Consider the following 18,195-nt stretch of genomic DNA (forward strand, 5'->3'; position numbering starts at 1 on the left):
TATTTGTCATTTTTCAGTCACTTGTGACAAAAAAATAAATATTCAAAGGGCTTAACATGCCTCTCAGCAATTTCCTTGGGGAGTCTACTTTCCAAAATGGGGTCATTTTTGGGGGGGGGGGGGGGGGGGTTGTACTGCCCTGTAATTTTAGCACCTCAAGAAATGAGCCATGAACTAAAAGCTGCGTAAATTCCAGAAAATATACCCTAGTTTGTAAAAGCTATAACTTTTGGCACCTCAAGAAATAAGTCAAACTAAAAGCTGCGTAAATTACAGAAATTGTACGCTATAACTTTTGCGCAAACCAATAAATATACGTTTATTGACGCAAATTTAGTTTGTGTACAGCATTGCATGACCGCGTAATTACCAGTTAAAGTAGCGCAGTGCCAAATTGTAAAAAGTGCTCTGGTCATTGAGCAGCCAAATCTTCAGTGGCTGAAGTGGTTAAAATGGATCTTGAGTCCTCAAGTTGCTCTGCCCCCTCAAGCCCCACAATTATGGTCTGTGTCCAGACTGAAATGCCTTGCACAAGCAAAAAAGGGATGCTTCCAGCTGCCCTATTGCGGCCTTTGCATGGAAAAACTAGTCCATGCGCCTGACCCCTAATCTACATGATCTACATGCAGGGAACTGGACACATGCATTCCAATGGGGGGGGGGGGGGGGGGGGGTTAGAAGCACATGATTTGAGCCTGAGGCTTTAATTGGCTTAAAAAAAGTGGATGGCCTGCCCTCTTGTGTGACAATAGCAAATTAATATTCGCTATTGTTATCCTGATTCTCCTCCTGATTGGCAGAGAGAAGCGCGCGTATAGAAGGAGAAGAGGTTGAGGAGGAGACGCAGGGGACGCTGCCATGAAGCCAAGGAGGAAGAGATGCTGGGTGAAGCCGCCGCCCAGAGGAAGCGCTGCCAGTGACCTAGATGGGGCAAGTGTGAGGCTGATGACTGATGGGAGGGGAGTCCAGCCGGGAGGGGGGGTGTGGCTGATCTGACCGGGGCAGTGACAATCTTGCCTAGGCAAGAAGAGCAGAAATGTTTAAATACAAAGTCTATCAGTAAGCGGGAAGGGGCATGGAGGCAAGAAAGGACAACTTTAGTTAGAGCAAATGTCTGCTTTCATTCAGACAGGAAACAGGACTTGTTATTTTTTCTGCCTGCTACCGTCAGGTAATTGGGCACTGGCAAAAAACTTTCTAGGACCCCCCCCCCCAGAGCACACCATATAACCTAAAATCTCTAAACTGATTTCTTTTGTGTACCAAATTTCTGGATGGAATCGCCATGATCTGTTATTGCTTCTCAAAAGCACTAGCATTAGGACTCTCCTGTTCACCCTGAGTGTTCACAAAACTGCTTGCCCAGCTTTTGATTCTTCTACGCAACCAGGCCATTCATGTCATAGGTTACCTGGATAATCTCCTACTGAAGGACTCCTTGGCCATAACCTTTCAGTCAGTTTCTGCAGATCTTTGGTTGGATAATCAACTTTGCAAAGGCTGCTCTCTAGCCCTACCACCATTTGCAGTACCTGGATCTAATATTTGACACATCCTAAGTCATTATTTTCCTATACCAAGAGAAGGTTGCTTCCTTTATGGTCCTACGTAAAGACTCGGGTCAAAACACACCCCTCAGTTTGCTTCTGCATGAGGGATCTAAGCTTGATGGTAGCCTCCTTCTGAGGTTCCCTTTGCCCAGTTTCACTCCAAACCTTGCTAATCCAACATACTCTTGACATTAAGCAAGCAAATCCTGACAAAGCTCTCCCTGATTTGTTGGATCTTCTCTAGACTTGGGAAAATCTTTCCTTCCCATGACCTTGGAGGTGGTAACAAGGAAAACTGATACCAGCCTTGCAGGCTGAGGTGGCAATTAAAACTCAGACTGTTCGGGGGACCTGGACAGGATTCAAATCTCCCCGTAAACGTCCTGGATCTGAGAGCCATCATATACTCTACAACACTAGACTTTGCTTCTGCAAGGTCACATGGTCAGGATAAATTCAGACTATGCCACTGCAGTGGCCTAGCCCTTGATAAACCAGCAAAGGGGAACCAGAAGCCAGGCTGCTGCAAGAGAAACAAGTCTAAAGGTCCGTACACACTATACGAAAATTGGATGGAAAAATTTGTACAATGAGCTCTGACGATTTTCGAATCGTTGGTACAGTGCTTTTGATAGCCGATTTTGCTTTTTCGTTGGTCAAAACCTGGATGTGCAGACTAAAATTTGTCTGATGTGAACTCAACGTCCGATTTTTCATTTCATTAGTACGGTTTTCGTGCAAAAAAAAAAAAAAAAAATCATATGAGCAAGACTACGCATGCTCAGAAACGAAAGAATGCTTACAAAACTATTCAACACATTGTGTCACTTCTGACATTGTATTCTGTCGTATAAAAATGTTCTTATTGTTTCACTGTCGACATGAGACCAGTATGCCACAAAACAGCACGTGTTGTCATCTGAAAATCCTAAGCGTGTGCACGAGGCTTTATACTGTCCTGCACGGAAACACAACAATGTGCTCTTTGCCTTCCATATCCCTCAAATGGGAGGCAGACTTTCTAATCCGCTAATTCCTAGACCCAGGGGGATATTTTAAAATCTTGGTCGAAAGATTGATGGGGAAAACCAGATGTGAACATTGCAGTATCCAGGCTAGCTGACAACAAGCTGAATACATTTGTAACCTATTCCTTGAACTTGGTGACAAGACCCGATTTTGTCTGTAACTGCTCTTTGCAGTAGTTTTGCACAGAGCAGCCTGGATCCTCCTCTTCTCTTAGGTCCCTTGCTGGTGCTCCTGGCTCCTCCCTCCTGCCAAGTTCCCACACAGCAAGCAGCTTGCTATGGGGGCACCTGAGCCTCTGCTCAGTGTGTCCATTCAGACATGGAATGGAGACTCGACCCCGCCCCCTCTGTCTCTTCATTGATTCACTGATTTTGACCGAAGCAGGAGTCAATGGCGCCTGCTGCTGTGTCTTGGCCAATGAGGAGGGAGAGTCCTGGACAGTCTAGGCTCTCGTACAACATCCCTGGATCGAGATGGGGTTCAGGAAATTAGGGGGGCTGAAGGGGGCTACTGCACACAGAAGGGTTTTTTATTTTTTATCTCAATGCATAGAATGCATTAAGAAAATAAATAAATAAAAAGGGGACCTTTACAACCGCTTTAATTGAAGCTGGTTTATGCTTTCCCTACGATGAAGATCCTCCCTTGACTGCTGCACAGGACAGTGGAGAAAAGGGTTTTTGATGTGCCTCATCTCACCAAATTGAAAAATGTGTTACAGATATACTTAGACTTTTGGTAAACAAGCCATGGCCTCTTCCAAACAGACCAGATCTACTGGTGCAAGGCCTCTACAGCCAGTGACGGAGAAGCAGGATGGAATAAAAATGCATGGTTGTTAAAAACCCAAGTTCTAAAGGATAGAGGTATCCTTTTTAGATCTGTTCTTCCCACCTTGGAGCAAGAAAATTCAACTCCTTTAAGATTTACCAGCGCACATGAAAGGCTTACTTAGCTTAGTACAAGGAATGAAAGTTTTGGGCTTTCTTAAGTCTGGTCGTGACGCGTGTCTGGCCTTGAGTACCATCCAGGGACCGGTTTCTACTTAATCCATTTTATTCCAGAAATGTCTTGCCTCGCAATCTGTAATCAAGACTTAAAGCACCATTGCTAGGTGGATCTGGCAACTTCTCTCCAGGGCATGCACCTTTTAGGGATAGAGTTCTTCCTTTCTACCAGAGCCTAATTCACCAGGGCTTCTGTTGTGTTTGGCTTTTCACCATCAAGCAACTGCTTCCCAGATTTCCAAGGCCACCACCTGTTCTGCAGTTTACACGTTTTTACAAGTTCTTGCCAGGTGGATGTTCAGGGCTCAGCTGATGTGAGTTTCGTCCAAAAATGGCTTTAGGCTGTCATCTGAGTGTTTTTTTTTTTTGTTTGGGTTCATAAGCCTTGTTTTCTCGTGAGGTTGCTGAAATTTCTGTTTTGTTGTTGCCCAACCCTTTATTACATGGGTATGACCCCTGGTCTAAGAATACAAGTTCTGTGACTATTACTGTACCGTTAAAGAGAAAAGTAATTTTGACTTGCCTGTAAATACCTTATCTTGGACTGCAGTACAGGACACAGCCCTCTTTTCTGTGTCTTGATCCCATCTCCTTACCGGTTAAAGTGGAGCTCCACCCAAAAGGGGAAGTTCTACTTTAAGGCCTCCACTCCTGCTCCTCTTTCAGTAATGGCACTCTTTTTGGGGGATGGAGCAAGTACCCAATTTTTATGCCGGCAGTAAAGACAACTCTGCTGAGCACATCACTGGCTCAAGGGACAGATGAATGTCTGTTTATTACAATTTTTTGTAGCTGCTGACTTTAATTTTTACACAGGGATCTGAAGCTTCTCTTTAAAAATACTGGAGTCTGTGTGGGCAGGATTTTATGGTGTACACCGGGGACAGCCCCTGCAAGTTTTTATTTACCAGTATCCACTTACCAAAAGGTAGCTGCATATAGCTTAAGAATAAGTCTAGGAATTCAGGTCTTGTACTATACTCCAAGATAAGGAATTTACGGCTAAAGCGGAGTTCCACCCAGAAATGGAACTTCCGCTTATCCAATTCCTCTGCAAGGCTTCACTTCCTGATTCCTTTAAGATGCCGGTGCCTCCACTGGAGCTGAGGGATGGGTCTGCTTCAGGTGAGGACATCGCGGGCGCCCTGTACAGGTAAGTGTCCTTATTTTAAGTCAGCAGCTGCAGCATTTGTAGCTGCTGACTTTTAATTTTTTTATTTATTTGCAGACGGAACTCTGCTTTAAGTCAGAATTCCTATTTTCCAAATTACATTTCTTTCATGGGCTTCACTATATCTTTGCAACCAATTTTCTCTTTTTTTAAGTGACCGAGGATACTGTAACAAATTAGGATTGAGCCTCCCCCAATATAGCAGTCAGTTTAACCCTTTCACTGCCAGCTGTGGTGGTTTGGTCTACACACACTTGCGCACATGCATTTTTGACAAGCCAACTTTTTACGATCAGATGGAATCATTCCTGCACCTCCGCAGCTTGCAGATTGCTTCTAGACCTCCTAGAAATGCCCCCCCCCCCCCCAACACCTCCCCCGCAACGTATCCAGTGCTCCAGTTGCCGATCTGCTCACCCAAGACCAGCATGGGGTTTTTAAAGTGTCACATATGGAAAATATAGGATACTAAAGTTTGTCAGTTTCATGGTCGCACACAAATTTAAACTTTTGACGTGTTGGGTATCTATCTATTCAGTTAAACCTCATCTTTTATATTACAAAAAAATGGTTAATTTACTGTTTGTGCTCCCTAAAATGAACTTTAGTTTTATTTATTTTTTTATTTTATTTTTCTGAAATTTTGTGTTCTAGACCCTTTGCAGTAATATGTAACACAACAAATTGGAGCGATCACCATTTTATTTTGTGGAGTGTCTGCTTTCAGAAAATGTTTTGGGGTTTTATGCAATCTTTAGACCTAAAATTATTTTTTTAATGTATGCAAAAACATCTCTGGCAAGGGTTAAACAAGTGAACCAAAAAATTCATGCCGCATTCTATTGTGTCCTAAATGAAACCAGTCATAAAAGCCAGGTGGCTTTGGAGCCCTCGGTCTCTAAAATGCTAGATGCTTGGTCGTTTATATTAACAAGCCTCAGTGTTTTCAGTCACTGACCTGGAATAAGTACACAACAAGGACTTCTGACTTGACTTGATAAGCATATCTTTCTACTAAGAAAGTAGGATCTAGTCCTTTAGAAAAAAGGCAAAGCAACTAGTGTTCTTTAGAAGCAGAGCATCCCTAGATCTGTCTCACCACAGGTTTACTGAAACGGATTTAGTATTTCTGATGAGAAACTATTAACTTAGAGAGCTAAAATGAGAGTTGACGAGAAGGCTTGGGTTAAAGAAAATTAGCTTTTTCATACAAAGTGCACTTTTTTTATGCCCCTTCCAGAGCCCACTTACCCGCTCTGCAGATGCATACTTAATGAAATCTAACATACTTAGCCTCTAGGGGTCAGTTACATCCTGCACCACAAGTCCTCTGTTTCCTGGTCATGCCTGAGCAGTAGTGCCCCTTTGAAGTCTGAGGCTCATCTCCTGGTCAGGAGATGGAGGTAGAGAAGACCTCTTCTGGGCTCTACTGTGCAGGCCAATAGGGTTTTGGTACCTGCAGAAGTGATCAAGAGGCTGTAAATCATTTCCAGGAGAAAGCCTAACAAGCAGCTTGTGAAGTACACCACCTCTGGGAATGTGTAAAAGCCACCAACATTCGCTATACGCTGGTGGCAGTGCAAAGGTGAAGGCAAGCCTTTGCTTTGTCAATTCAGGGCAAAGTAACAGGCTAACCCCCATTTCCTGAAGCATGTGCTTGCTTTTCCTTTACTTCCCTGCCATTCTACTCTGCGTCAGGAAGTAAGTAACCCAGTACTTTCAGGGGTAGGGTAAAATGTCAATCAATACATGTAATAGCACTAGGCCAAACGGCTCCTTGACAAGAGCAGTCCTGTGTAATGCACAAATCCAGTGAATCGCGGTTTATGCAGGAAAGAGAAAAGATGGCAACTTTATTCCTCCGGGGACTTTTGTATTACCATGTTGCTTTGTCATGTATGTGGTCAAGCCACAGGTTTGTTTTATTCAGTCATATACATTGATGGAAAAGTATGAGGACACTTGTATGATTTTGTAATGTTTGCTGAAACGCAAGAACACAAGATGTTAACCTCATGTTAATGAGGAGGTGGAGACTCAGCTCCTTGCACAGATGGAAAGGGCTGCAAGGGCAGGGGCGGTGGTAATAATGGGGGATTTTAACTACCTAGAAATTGACTGGAGTAATGGTACTGTTGGGACAGTTAAAGGGCAAAAATGTATAAACCTATTATTACAGGACAATTTTATGGTCCAGTTTATTGAGGCCAGCTAGGAATGATGCTCTGTTGGACCTGGTAATCTCAAACCATGCAGAGCGTATTACTATTGTTCAGATAAATAAACACCTGGGTAGCAGTGACCATAACATGATTTCATTTGATGTTAGCTGTAAGCAAAAATGACATACAGGAAAGATAAAAACACTTAATTTCAAGAGAGCAAATTTTCCAAGGATGAGGGCTGCTCTCCAGGACTTAGACTGGGAGAGAATACTGGCATCAATGGGCACAGAACAGAAATGGGAACTCTTCAAAAAGACTGCCTGTGAACTCACTGCAGAGTATATTCCCATGGACAATAAGTTTAAAAGGCAAAAAAAAACAACCTATGTGGCTCACGGCCAAAGTTAGAAAAGCTATAAACTATAAGAAAAGAGCTTTTAAAAAATATAAAAATGAAGGAACACTAGTGTCATTTAAATGTTACAAAGAGTATAACAGAATATGTAAAAAGGAAATCAAGGATGCATAAATTCAAAAACAAAGACTGATTGCAAAAGATGGGACAAACCCCCAAAAATTCTTCAAATATATTAATAGTAAAAAGACCAAGTCTGAGCAAGTAGGCCCTTTACAAAATAATCTGGAGTGGGTGACTGGGGACAAAGAGAAGGTTAATTTATTAAATACTTTCTTCAGCTCTGTGTATACAAAGGAGCATGGGGGAGCTCATGTCCATAATGGGGGTGGTAGTGACACAGCCCCAAATCCACAACGGCTCAAAAGTGATATGGTCCAGAAAAATTTAGACAGAATAAAGGTGGATAAAGCACCTGACCTGATTGCATCCAGCCATGGATCCTAAAAGATTTGAGCTCCGTCATTTCAAAGCCATTGTATCATATTTTTAGGGACTCATTAATGACAGGTATAGTACCACTGGATTGGCGCAGGGCCAATGTGGTGCCTATATTTACAAAGGGAACAAAGTCTTTACCAAGTAATTGTAGACCTGTTAGTTTAACTTCTATAGTTGGGAAGATACTGGAGAGATTAATAAAAGACCACATAGATGAGTTCTTACAGGGAAAAAATATTTTAAGCAACAGACAGCATGGATTCATGAAAGAAGTTGTCAGATCAACCAGATTTCTTTTTATGAGGAGTTAAGTAAAACCTTGGACAGAGGGGTAGCTGTGGACGTGGTATACTTGGATTTTGCAAAAGCATTCAATACAGTTCCACACACACACGGCTCATATGTAAGGTAAAGCCTACAGGTTTGGAAATATCAGTTTGTAAATGGATAGAAAACTGGCTAAAAGACAGAATTCAGAGAGTAATGGTTAATGATTCTTACTCTGAATGGTCTAAGGTTATCAGTGGTGTACCCCAAGGTTCAGTGCTGGGACTCTTACTTTTTAATATCTTTATAAATGATATTGGGTCTGGGATCAAAAGTAACATTTCTGTCTTTGAAGATGACACTAAGCTATGCAGTGGAATAACGTCCTTACAGGATGTCTCCAATTTATAAGCCGACCTCCATGCTCTGTCTAATTGGGCGACTATGTGGCAGATGAGGTTTAATGTTGAGAAATGTAAAGTTATGCACTTGGGGCCTAAAAATAGGCATGCATCATACATACTAGGGGGAGTACAACTGGAAGGATCCATAGTGGAGAAGAATCTGGGGGTTTTGGTAGATTATAAACTCAATAATGGCATGAAATGCCAAGCTGTGGTTTCCAAAGCGAGCAAAGTCCTTTCTTGTATTAAGAGAGGTATGGACTCCAGAGAGAGAGATATCATTTTGCCCCTGTTCAAATCATTAGTAAGACCTCATCTGGAATATGCAGTTCAGTTTTGGGCACCAGTTCTCAAAACAGATATTGGGGAACTGGAGAAAGTGCAGAGAAGGGCAGCCAAAACTGATAAGAGGCATGGAGGAGCTCATCTATGAGGAAAGATTTAGAGGAACTGAATTTATTTACTATTGATGAGAGGAGATTAAGGGGGGATATGATCAACATGTACAAATATATAAAGGGTCCATATAGTAAACTTGGTGTTGAGTTATTCACTTTACAGTCAACACAGAGGACAAGGGGGCACTCTTTTTACCTTGAGAGGAAAAGAGATTTCATCTTCAAATTAAGTAAGAGCTGTGAAAATGTGGAATAGACTCTGCAGAGGTGGTTCTGGCCAGCTCAGTAGATTGCTTTAAGAAAGGCCTGGATTATTTCCTAAATTTACATAATATAACTGGGTACTAACATTTATAGGTAAAGTTGATCTGGGGAAAATCCGATTGCCTCTCGGGGGATCAGGAAGGAATTTTTTTCCTCTGCTATAGCAAATTGGATCATGCTCTGCTGGGGTTTTTCGCCTTCCTTTTGGATCAATTATGGATATAGAATCGGGTATATGGAATTGTATGATTTATTTTTTGTGGTTGAATTGGGTGGACTTGTGTCTTTTTTCATCCTAACTATGTAAGAAAATCCATATCCACATACATTGTTTTCTATGGTGCCTGTTCAATGTTGGTTCATGAAAAATGCATGTAATCTTCTTTGGAATTATAATGACCATAGTAATTTCTTGTAACTTTCCCACCAGCTTCCAAAGGCGCTATCCAATGAACATATTGATAAGACTATAATGGATGCCCTACACCTAGGAAAAAGAAGAGAGGAGCATCACTATTCAGATTTGGAGCCTATAGTACAGTAAGTTTTTGCTTCTGAATGTATGTATTTTCTCATTTGTAAATGTTATGAATAGTAGAGAATTTTTATTTACAAAGTTTTTTTATACTGTACTCAGAGTAACCCACATTTAGCCCCCAGTTCACACCAATGCAACTTTTTATGGGATTTGCCAGTTCCAAATCGCATGACAAGTTGGACCCTATTGCCAGCAATGTAACTATATTGCCACAACTCATGTCGCAGCGATTATGAAATGGGTTCCTGCACTACTTTTTACCAATTTGTATTGACTTCTGTCGTCGCCGTAATGAAATCAGCAGTGCAAATTGCACTTGAGTAGTGCAATTTCAAAGCCGCTCCTGTGTGAACCTGAGCCTAGTTTCTAAAATATGGATTTGTGCATTGTTTCTACTTTTGCCTCAGGACACATTCAGTCTGATTCTGCACCAGACCTGTACCTGTTTTGAACGTGTTAATATTATACCATATAGTTTAGATACAAAACAACTTTTTATTTAACTACCTCAATACCAGGCCAATTCTGACATTTCTCATATACATGTAAACATCTAGAAAATTACTTGGAACCCCCCCCCCCAAAAAATAAAAAAAATAAATAAAATATATATATATATATATATATATATATATATATATTTGGGGGTTCCAAGTAATTTTCTAGATGCCTCATTGCTTTGGCTATGTATAGGCACTTCTTGTTTGTTTAGGATTTTATTCTATATATAGGACATGGATTATTGGAACCATGTCCTGTGGTCTGATGAGTCCAAGATATAAACTTATTTGGTTCAGGTGGTATCAAGCGTGTGTGGCATCAACCAGGTTAGGAGTACAAAGACAAGTGTATCTTGCCTACAGCCAAGCATGTGGTGAGGCTCATGGTCTGGGGCTGCGTGAGTGCTGCTGGCACTGGGGAGCTACAGTTCATTGAGAACCATGAATGCTGACATGTACTGTGAATTACTGAAGCTGAGCATGATCCCCCACCTTTGGAGACTGGGCCACGGGGCAATATTCCAATATAACAACCGCAAACACACCTCCAAGATGACCACTGCCTTGCTAAAGAAGCTGAAGGTAAAGGTGATGGACTGGCAAAGCATATTCCCAGACCTAAACCCTATTGAGCATCTGTGGAGCATCCTCAACCCCAAAGTGGAGGAGCACAACATCTCTAACAGCCACCAGCTCTGTGATGTCGTTATGGAGGAGTGGAAGAGGACCCCAGTAGCAACCTGTGAAGCTCTGGTAAACTCCATGCCCAAGGCAGTGCTGCAAAATAGCGGCCACACACAATATTTACACTTTAGGCCCAATTTGGACATTTTCACTTAGGAGTGTACTCACTTTTGTTAACAGCAGTTTAGACCAGGGCTCTCAAACTGGCGTCCCTCCAGCTGTTGCAAAACCACAAATCCCATGAGGCATTGCAAGGCTGACACTTCTAAGCATGGCCTCCACAGGCAGAGGTATGATGGGACTTGCAGTTTTTCAACAGCTGGAGGGCCGCCAGTTTGAGACCCCTGGTTTAGACAATAATGGCTGTATGTTGAGTTATTGTGAGGGGACAAAAAATTTACCCTGTTATACAAGCCGTGCACTCACTACATTGTAGCAAAGTCATTTCTTCAGTGTTGTCACTTGAAAAGATATACTATAGATGTGGATTTGTTATATGGCATAACCCTGGGAGGAGAGGGAGGTGACGCTGGACTTTTATTTGCTTCAGCTGTTTCCTGGGTACAACAGATTTGAGGTACTGTATTGCAGAGGATTCTTTACCACCTTCCGTCTCCATGCAGAAACTGAATGCACTCTACGACTTCATTTTTTGTTAAAATTGTATTTCTTATTTTACTGTCTGATTTCATAGTATTCATTGTACTCTTTACATACAGAGCTGCCATACAACTGTAACAGGCATAGATACTACTTTGTCATCAGAAGTGCATAGTTTATCTTCCTGCACAATTTATTTCATTGTACAATTCTGAATTCAGTGTGCAAAGTGCTTGACAGCATTTCCACGCAAGGAACTCCATTTATTTTGTGGGCTATAATGAGGTCAGTTGAGGCCTAGCATTTTCCTTGGGCAGTTTCTGATCTTCCCAAACAGGACATGGTCTTCCGTCCCCATGGCAACTCAAAATGAATGAGCTGTAATGTCAGCATTGTTAGTGAGTGCAATAATAACCCTCAACATTGGTCTTAATAAATGCAATAACCCCCAGCACTGATATCCGTGGACAAAATAACCTCCCCATTGGTGGTCACTGTCAGTGAAATGTAATCATTGGTGGTCTGTGGCAGTGTAAAGTTTACCGAACCCGCCCCCCAGCAGGTTGGTGATCATGGCAGAGTAACCACTCTGTCTAACTGGTGCCCAGTAAAAACAGTGCCCAGTAGCTCATGTGCTGTGTGTTGGACACCAAGGCTCTAGAATGTCTCTGATCTCTGTGCATATGTGCAGGATTTTGTGCTTACAAGCTTGGTCTGCTGAATCTGCTTGTAAGAGATGCCGCATGCCTTTTGCACATGCCTTTTGCGCATGCCTTTTGCGCATGCCTTTTGATAATGAACACCTATTTGGGACATCCCTTGATTAATTCATAAAAAATAAAAAGCCAGAGTCTACGGCTACCACCTTTATTCTTCAAAAGGTATCTGTAACTGACAGTATCCGCTCTAAAACTAGCAGGTTTACATGCCGCCTTACAACAACTTCAGTCACAGTGCATGGTTGTACCTGTTCCTTCAGCAGAACCTATGCAAGGTTCCCAAACCAAATGCCATGCTCCCCATATTGAACTTTTAAAAAATAAAAATTCTCTGAACAGATTTTTTTGTGTACCAAAACTCCTTGTGAAATTGGTTGGAAATATGTCATTACTTCCCTCAAAGGGCATTTCTGGCATCCATATACAGAATCCGACAAAAGTGAGTACACCCCTCACATTTTTGTAAATATTTTATTATCTTTTAATGTGACAACACTGAGGAAATGACACTTGGCTACAATGTAAAGTAGTGAGTGTACAGCTTGTATAACAGTGTAAATTTTGTTGTCCCCTCAAAATAATCTCAACACACATCCATTCACGTCTAAACCACTGGCAACAAAAGAATACAACCCTAAGTGAAAATGTCCAAATTGGGCCCAATTAGCTATTTTACCTCACCGGTGTCCTGTGACTTGTTAGTGTTACAAGGTCTCGGGTGTGAATGGGGAGCAGGTGTGTTAAATGTGGTGTTATCGCTCTCTCTCTCATACTGGTCACTGGAAGTTCAACATGGCACCTAATGACAAAGAACTCTGAGGATCTGAAAAAAAGAATTGTTGCTCTACATAAAAATAGACTAGGCTATAAGATTATTTCCGAGACCCTGAAACTGAGCTGCAGCATGGTGGCCAAGACCATACAGCACATTAACAGGACAGGTCCCACTCAGAACAGTCCTGGCCCCATGGTCGACCAAAGGAGTTGAGTGCACGTGTTCAGTGTCATATCCCGAGGTTGTCTTTGAAAAAATAGACATATGAGTGCTGCCAGCATTGCTGCAGAGGTTGAAGGGGTGGGGGGGTCAGCCTGTCAGTGCTCACACCATACGCTAAACAGTGCATTAAATTGGTCTGCATGGCTGTTGTCCCAGAGGGAAGCCTCTTCTAAAGATGATGTACAAGAAAGCTTGAAAAGAGTTTGCTGAAGTCCTGTGGTCTAATGAGACCAAGATAAATTTATTTGGTTCAGATTGTGTTGAGTGTGTGTGGCGGCAACCACGTGGGGAGTACAAAGACAAGTATCTTACCTAGAGTCAAGCATGGTGATGGTAGTGTCATGGTCTGGGGCTGCATGAGAGCTGCTGGCACTGGGGATATACAGTTCATTGAGGGAACCATGAATTCCAACATGTACTGTGACATACTGAAGCAGAGCATGATCCCCTTCCTTCAGAGACGGGGCCGCAGAGCAGTGTTCTAAACATAACGACCCCAAACACACCTGCAAGATGATCACTGCCTTGCTAAAGAAGCTGAGAGTAAAGGTGATGGACTGGCCAAGCATGTCTCCAGACCTAAACCCCATTGAGCATCGGTAGGGCATCCTCAAACAGAAGGTGGAGGAGCGCAAGGTCTCTAACATTCACCAGGTCCGTGATGTCATCATAGAGGAGTGGAAGAGGACTTCAGTGGTAACCTGTGAAGCTTTGGTGAACGCCATGCCCAAGTGGGTCAAGGCAGTGCTGGAAAATAATGATGGCCACACAAAATATTTAAATTTTGGGCCCAATTTAGACATCTTCACTTAGGGGTGTACTCAATTTTGTTGCCAGTGGTTTAGACATTAATGGCTGTGTGTTGAGTTATATTGAGGGAACAGCAAATTTACACTGTTTTACAAGCTGTAAAGACACTACTTTACATTGTAGCAAAGTGTAATATCTTCGATGTTGTCACATGAAAAGTGACAAAAAATAAAGTATTTACAAAAATGTGTGGGGTGCACTCACTTTTGTGAGATACTGTACATGCAAGATGCCCATCTACACATCCTATCGTCCCCTCACATCAACCATTTGTGTTCTGCTGTGGGGAGAAAAACACTTTCAATTTGTTAGCACCACCATTCAGGCTCTCTGCACCCAGAATGTTAACAAATTGCTTACCCTTTTGAAGACCCAGGTATTCAAGTCACAGGGAAATTGGATGACTTTCTCCTAAAAGATTCCTCAGCCAAAACCTGGTCTGCCATGGTCCAAAGGACGTTTCCGTTTCTTCAAACCTTTGGGCTGGTAAATCAACATTCCAAAGTCTGCCCTCCAGCTTTCACACTGTCTGAAGTACTTATTTTGTCAGAATTGTTTTTTCCAGAAAAAAATTGTCCCTTTTTTAATGTCCTACACACTAGACATTTTTAATGTCCTACGCACCAGCCCCCACCCCAATTTGTTTCTGCATGATGGTTCTGGTCCTAGTGATAACCTCCTTCAAGGCAGCTTCCTTAGCCATGTTTCATGCCAGGTCACTTCAACTCAACATCCTACTCCCTGGATAATTCTATGCATCGATCCATCCAGACAATATGGTGGATCTCAATCTACCTTGGGGGCAGGCAATTTGTTTCTTCCTCCCTTTCTTCCTTTAGGCTGGGTTCACACCGCTGCGGGGGGAGAACCGGATGTGATTCGCACAGCAAATCACATCCGATCTCCGTAGCGCTGCGAGTTCAGCCATACAGATAGTATGGCTGAACTCGCAGCGGTCCCGCAGCAAACTCGCACGGGACCCTTTTTTGGGTCCGCAACGGAATCGGATCGCATGGGGGTTCACACCATGCGATCTGATTCCTGTGCGAGTCGGCAGATCGCACTGCGATATGCCGACGGATCTGGGGGTGTCATTAACATAACATTGACACCCCCAGCCGTCCGCATAGGGCAGTGTGAACTGCCGGCGGGAGGTATGCGATGCGGGAAAACGCCGCAAATTCGCGGCGTTCCCGCATCGCAGCAATGTGAACCTAGCCTTACTGTGTATGATAGTCTATGTTCTAAGAATAAAAGCCCTGTGTTCTGTGTTATTTCAAGATGAGAATTTACAAATCCAAAATTTATAATTTTTTTTTCTTTTAGGCAAATATTTTCATCCCCGTCCCAGGCGCTCCTGCGGAATCAGAGAGTGTGCAAGTTCTTCCATAATAACCGGACAGAAACTGGACATCCCAGTAAGTTTAAATAAAATGAATGGTTGTACTTGGTTACTGCAGCTTCTCTGTGTTTCAAGTCGCTGTGGCTGATCTATTTTGGACAGGGTGGCAATTACATTGAAAACGTGGAATAAGATCACTCGTAATATGACACAAGCTAGTGTATGATTCGCTCCTCATAAATAAACGTTGTCATATACTGTATATCAGTTTTTTACATAAAATTAAGGTACTGGTAACAACGTCTTTCTTTAGATTTTGATTCTTGGAAATCTGCTTTTATTCCTCGCTTTTACAGTTTTAGTGAAACACCCCCCTTTCAATTTAACACCTATACAAGAAATTAAGGGTGCAAGTGTCACCAGAACAGGAAGGTACAAATTGAAGAAAAAATTGTCAGAAGTTCTAACCCTTCCCCACTCCACTAAAAGTGTGGGTTTTTTTTTTTTTTTTGCTTTTGTCTGTGTTCCTGTTGCATACATTTTTTCCAATCTCCAGTAGATTAATAATAAAAATATCTCCCAGATCTTAGGGGTTGGGGGTGCTCATCCCAAAACCATCTGGGCAGGTGGCCATAATAAATGCGTAAATGTATACAAATAGAATTGTGGCTTGAAACACCTCACAGAGCAACATACCCTATCCAAATATCAAAAGTTTCAAACTGTTTGATTCAGAAATCTGCAACATAAACGCCCATTATGAATTCGCATGTATTTGTTTATTCTACAGCAGGTATAAATCCACATCAGTGTTTGACTTTGTTATTACTGTCTTAACTGTGGTTTGTAGCGAGGATATCTGAATGAGTTATAAAATTGTGCAAGCTATGACTCTTGTAGCAGCATTGAAATAATATCTTAATCATACAGTACAGGACACATAGACCCCGAAATGTAGGCTAGGAATCTTCAGGTGATTGGACACTGGCAAAGCTTTTGAAGAACCCCAACATGGGTGTCTGCCTATAACCCTACCCAACTCTGAGAGTCAAAATTTAAACAACTGTGAGTCAAAATTTAAACAATAGAAGCAGTGTAACCGCTGTAAAACCTTGGGCGCTGTACCTGGACCCCACACCCTTTGGATGGCCTGTAATGTTTCAGGCGCTAGATCCAGCATGGGTGCATACCTCACCATTTTTTGTACTAAGTCACAGAGTGCTATAATATCTCTAGGGGTTCTTCTTTTTTTTTTCTTTTTTTTTTTAAACAAAGTAGGGTATTTCTACTAAGATGGGCAAAGCTTGGACCTTATACTGGGACCAGTAACATGAGCAGATTAATCAAAGTTCTCCCTGTTTGCTGGCCTGTTCATGTAGCCCCCCAGCAAATATGAGTTAGAATTACTATTTAATTGCTTTTCATGGTTTGTGCATCCTGAATAGTATTTGTTTATATCCGGGCTCGACAAATCCCATAGTGACAAATTCCACCCTGGCGCCTGGGCTGGCACCCGACTGCATCAGGGTCTTTTAGACCGTGAATGTCATATTAAAGAGAACCTGTCGCCAAAATTATTACAAGGGGACACTTTGTCCCCTGTGTGATGGAAAGAAAAGTTAGGCCCCTTTCACACATACTGTTCGATCAGGTCTGCCTGTCCTGTTTTTCAGGTGGACCCGATCAAAAGCACCATTCATCTCTATGGAGTGACGGATGTCCACTGACATCCGCCGCTAGCCCATCCGATACGGTTCCCCAAATCCAGACGCATGGAGGTCCTATTTTCCATCTGTCTAGCAGGTCAGATGAAAACAGACAGGAGGTCCGGTTTCATCAAAACTCCTTATAGAGAAAAGCGGGACTCTGACTGCCTCAACACAGTGAGTGGAGATGGACCTGTCATCTGCCTGCTCAGCAGAAACCCTGTGTAAAAGGGGTCTTAAGTTAAAAAAAAACAAAAATTAAGTTACACCGCCCCCATATCTGCATGCATATCGCTCGCACACCAGATTGCAAGCAATAATTCTAGCACCAGAGCTATAGGGGGCTTTTTAAGCATCACTTATAGAAAATATAGGGTACTGATGTTTGTCGCCATTTCACATTTGCGTGCAAATTTAAGGTTTGACATGTTGGGTATCTACTCGGTACAACCTTGGGTAATTTATTGCATTTTTGTGCCCCCTAAAATTTAATTTAATGTGTTTTTTTTTTTGTTTTTTTACGGTAACATCGTGTGACATACAAAATTGCAAGTACCACGATTTTATTCTCTAGGGCAGTGATGGTGACCTTGGCACCCCAGATGTTTTGGAACTACATTTCCCATGATGCTCAACCATACTGCATGAGTGCATGCTCATGAATGCATGAGCATCATGGGAAATGTAAATCACTGCTCTAGGGCAGCAAAAAGGTTAAAGGATAAGAATCACATTCAGTACCATGTTGCATGTTCTATCCATAAGCTTTGTTAAAGAAAACTGGCTCCTAACTTTTTTAGCTGGCTCCTAGATTCAAAGAAAATCTAAGCCCAGGTTTATATGTTAAAACTATCAGTAAATCGGGACTGTGTTTTTTAAACTTTATTTTTATGGTATTTTTCTGCAACCATGTAATTTCTCTTTCGTTCATCAATGGACACAGCTCCATTAATCTTGACCGTAGGGTTATTACGCCACCTTCAGGAGAGGACTAGGCAGAACATGTAATGCATGTGAAAAACTGTGCAGTTCCACCCAGGGGGCGGTCCCTCTGGCAATAACCCCCTCAGCCTGCTTCCTGCAGCTCAGTTTTTTTCTGCCTAGTGAAGAAGGTCCTAGGCTCCCTGCAGGATAATCGGTCCTGGAGATTTTTTCTGGATTTTTCCTTTTGTACAAGATTTTAAGATC

The 18,195-nt window shown here is 42.3% G+C and overlaps 1 protein-coding gene across 5 annotated transcripts in view; it reads left to right on the forward strand.

Annotated features, from left to right (window-relative positions):
- Positions 1–18,195, forward strand: part of ZCCHC2 (zinc finger CCHC-type containing 2) — a 111,850-nt gene that overhangs the window by 52,641 nt on the left and 41,014 nt on the right. For all 5 annotated transcript variants that reach the window (XM_077492060.1, XM_077492062.1, XM_077492063.1 and 2 more), the window contains exons 5-6: positions 9,542–9,651; positions 15,286–15,377. In XM_077492060.1, coding sequence (XP_077348186.1) covers positions 9,542–9,651; positions 15,286–15,377 — 202 coding nt within the window. The remainder of the gene's footprint in view (positions 1–9,541; positions 9,652–15,285; positions 15,378–18,195) is intronic.

The sequence above is a fragment of the Lithobates pipiens genome, unplaced genomic scaffold (genome assembly GCF_037356315.1).
Source record: "Lithobates pipiens isolate NorthernLeopardFrog02 unplaced genomic scaffold, aLitPip1_a1.2 Scaffold_19, whole genome shotgun sequence".
Lineage (NCBI taxonomy): Eukaryota > Metazoa > Chordata > Amphibia > Anura > Ranidae > Lithobates > Lithobates pipiens.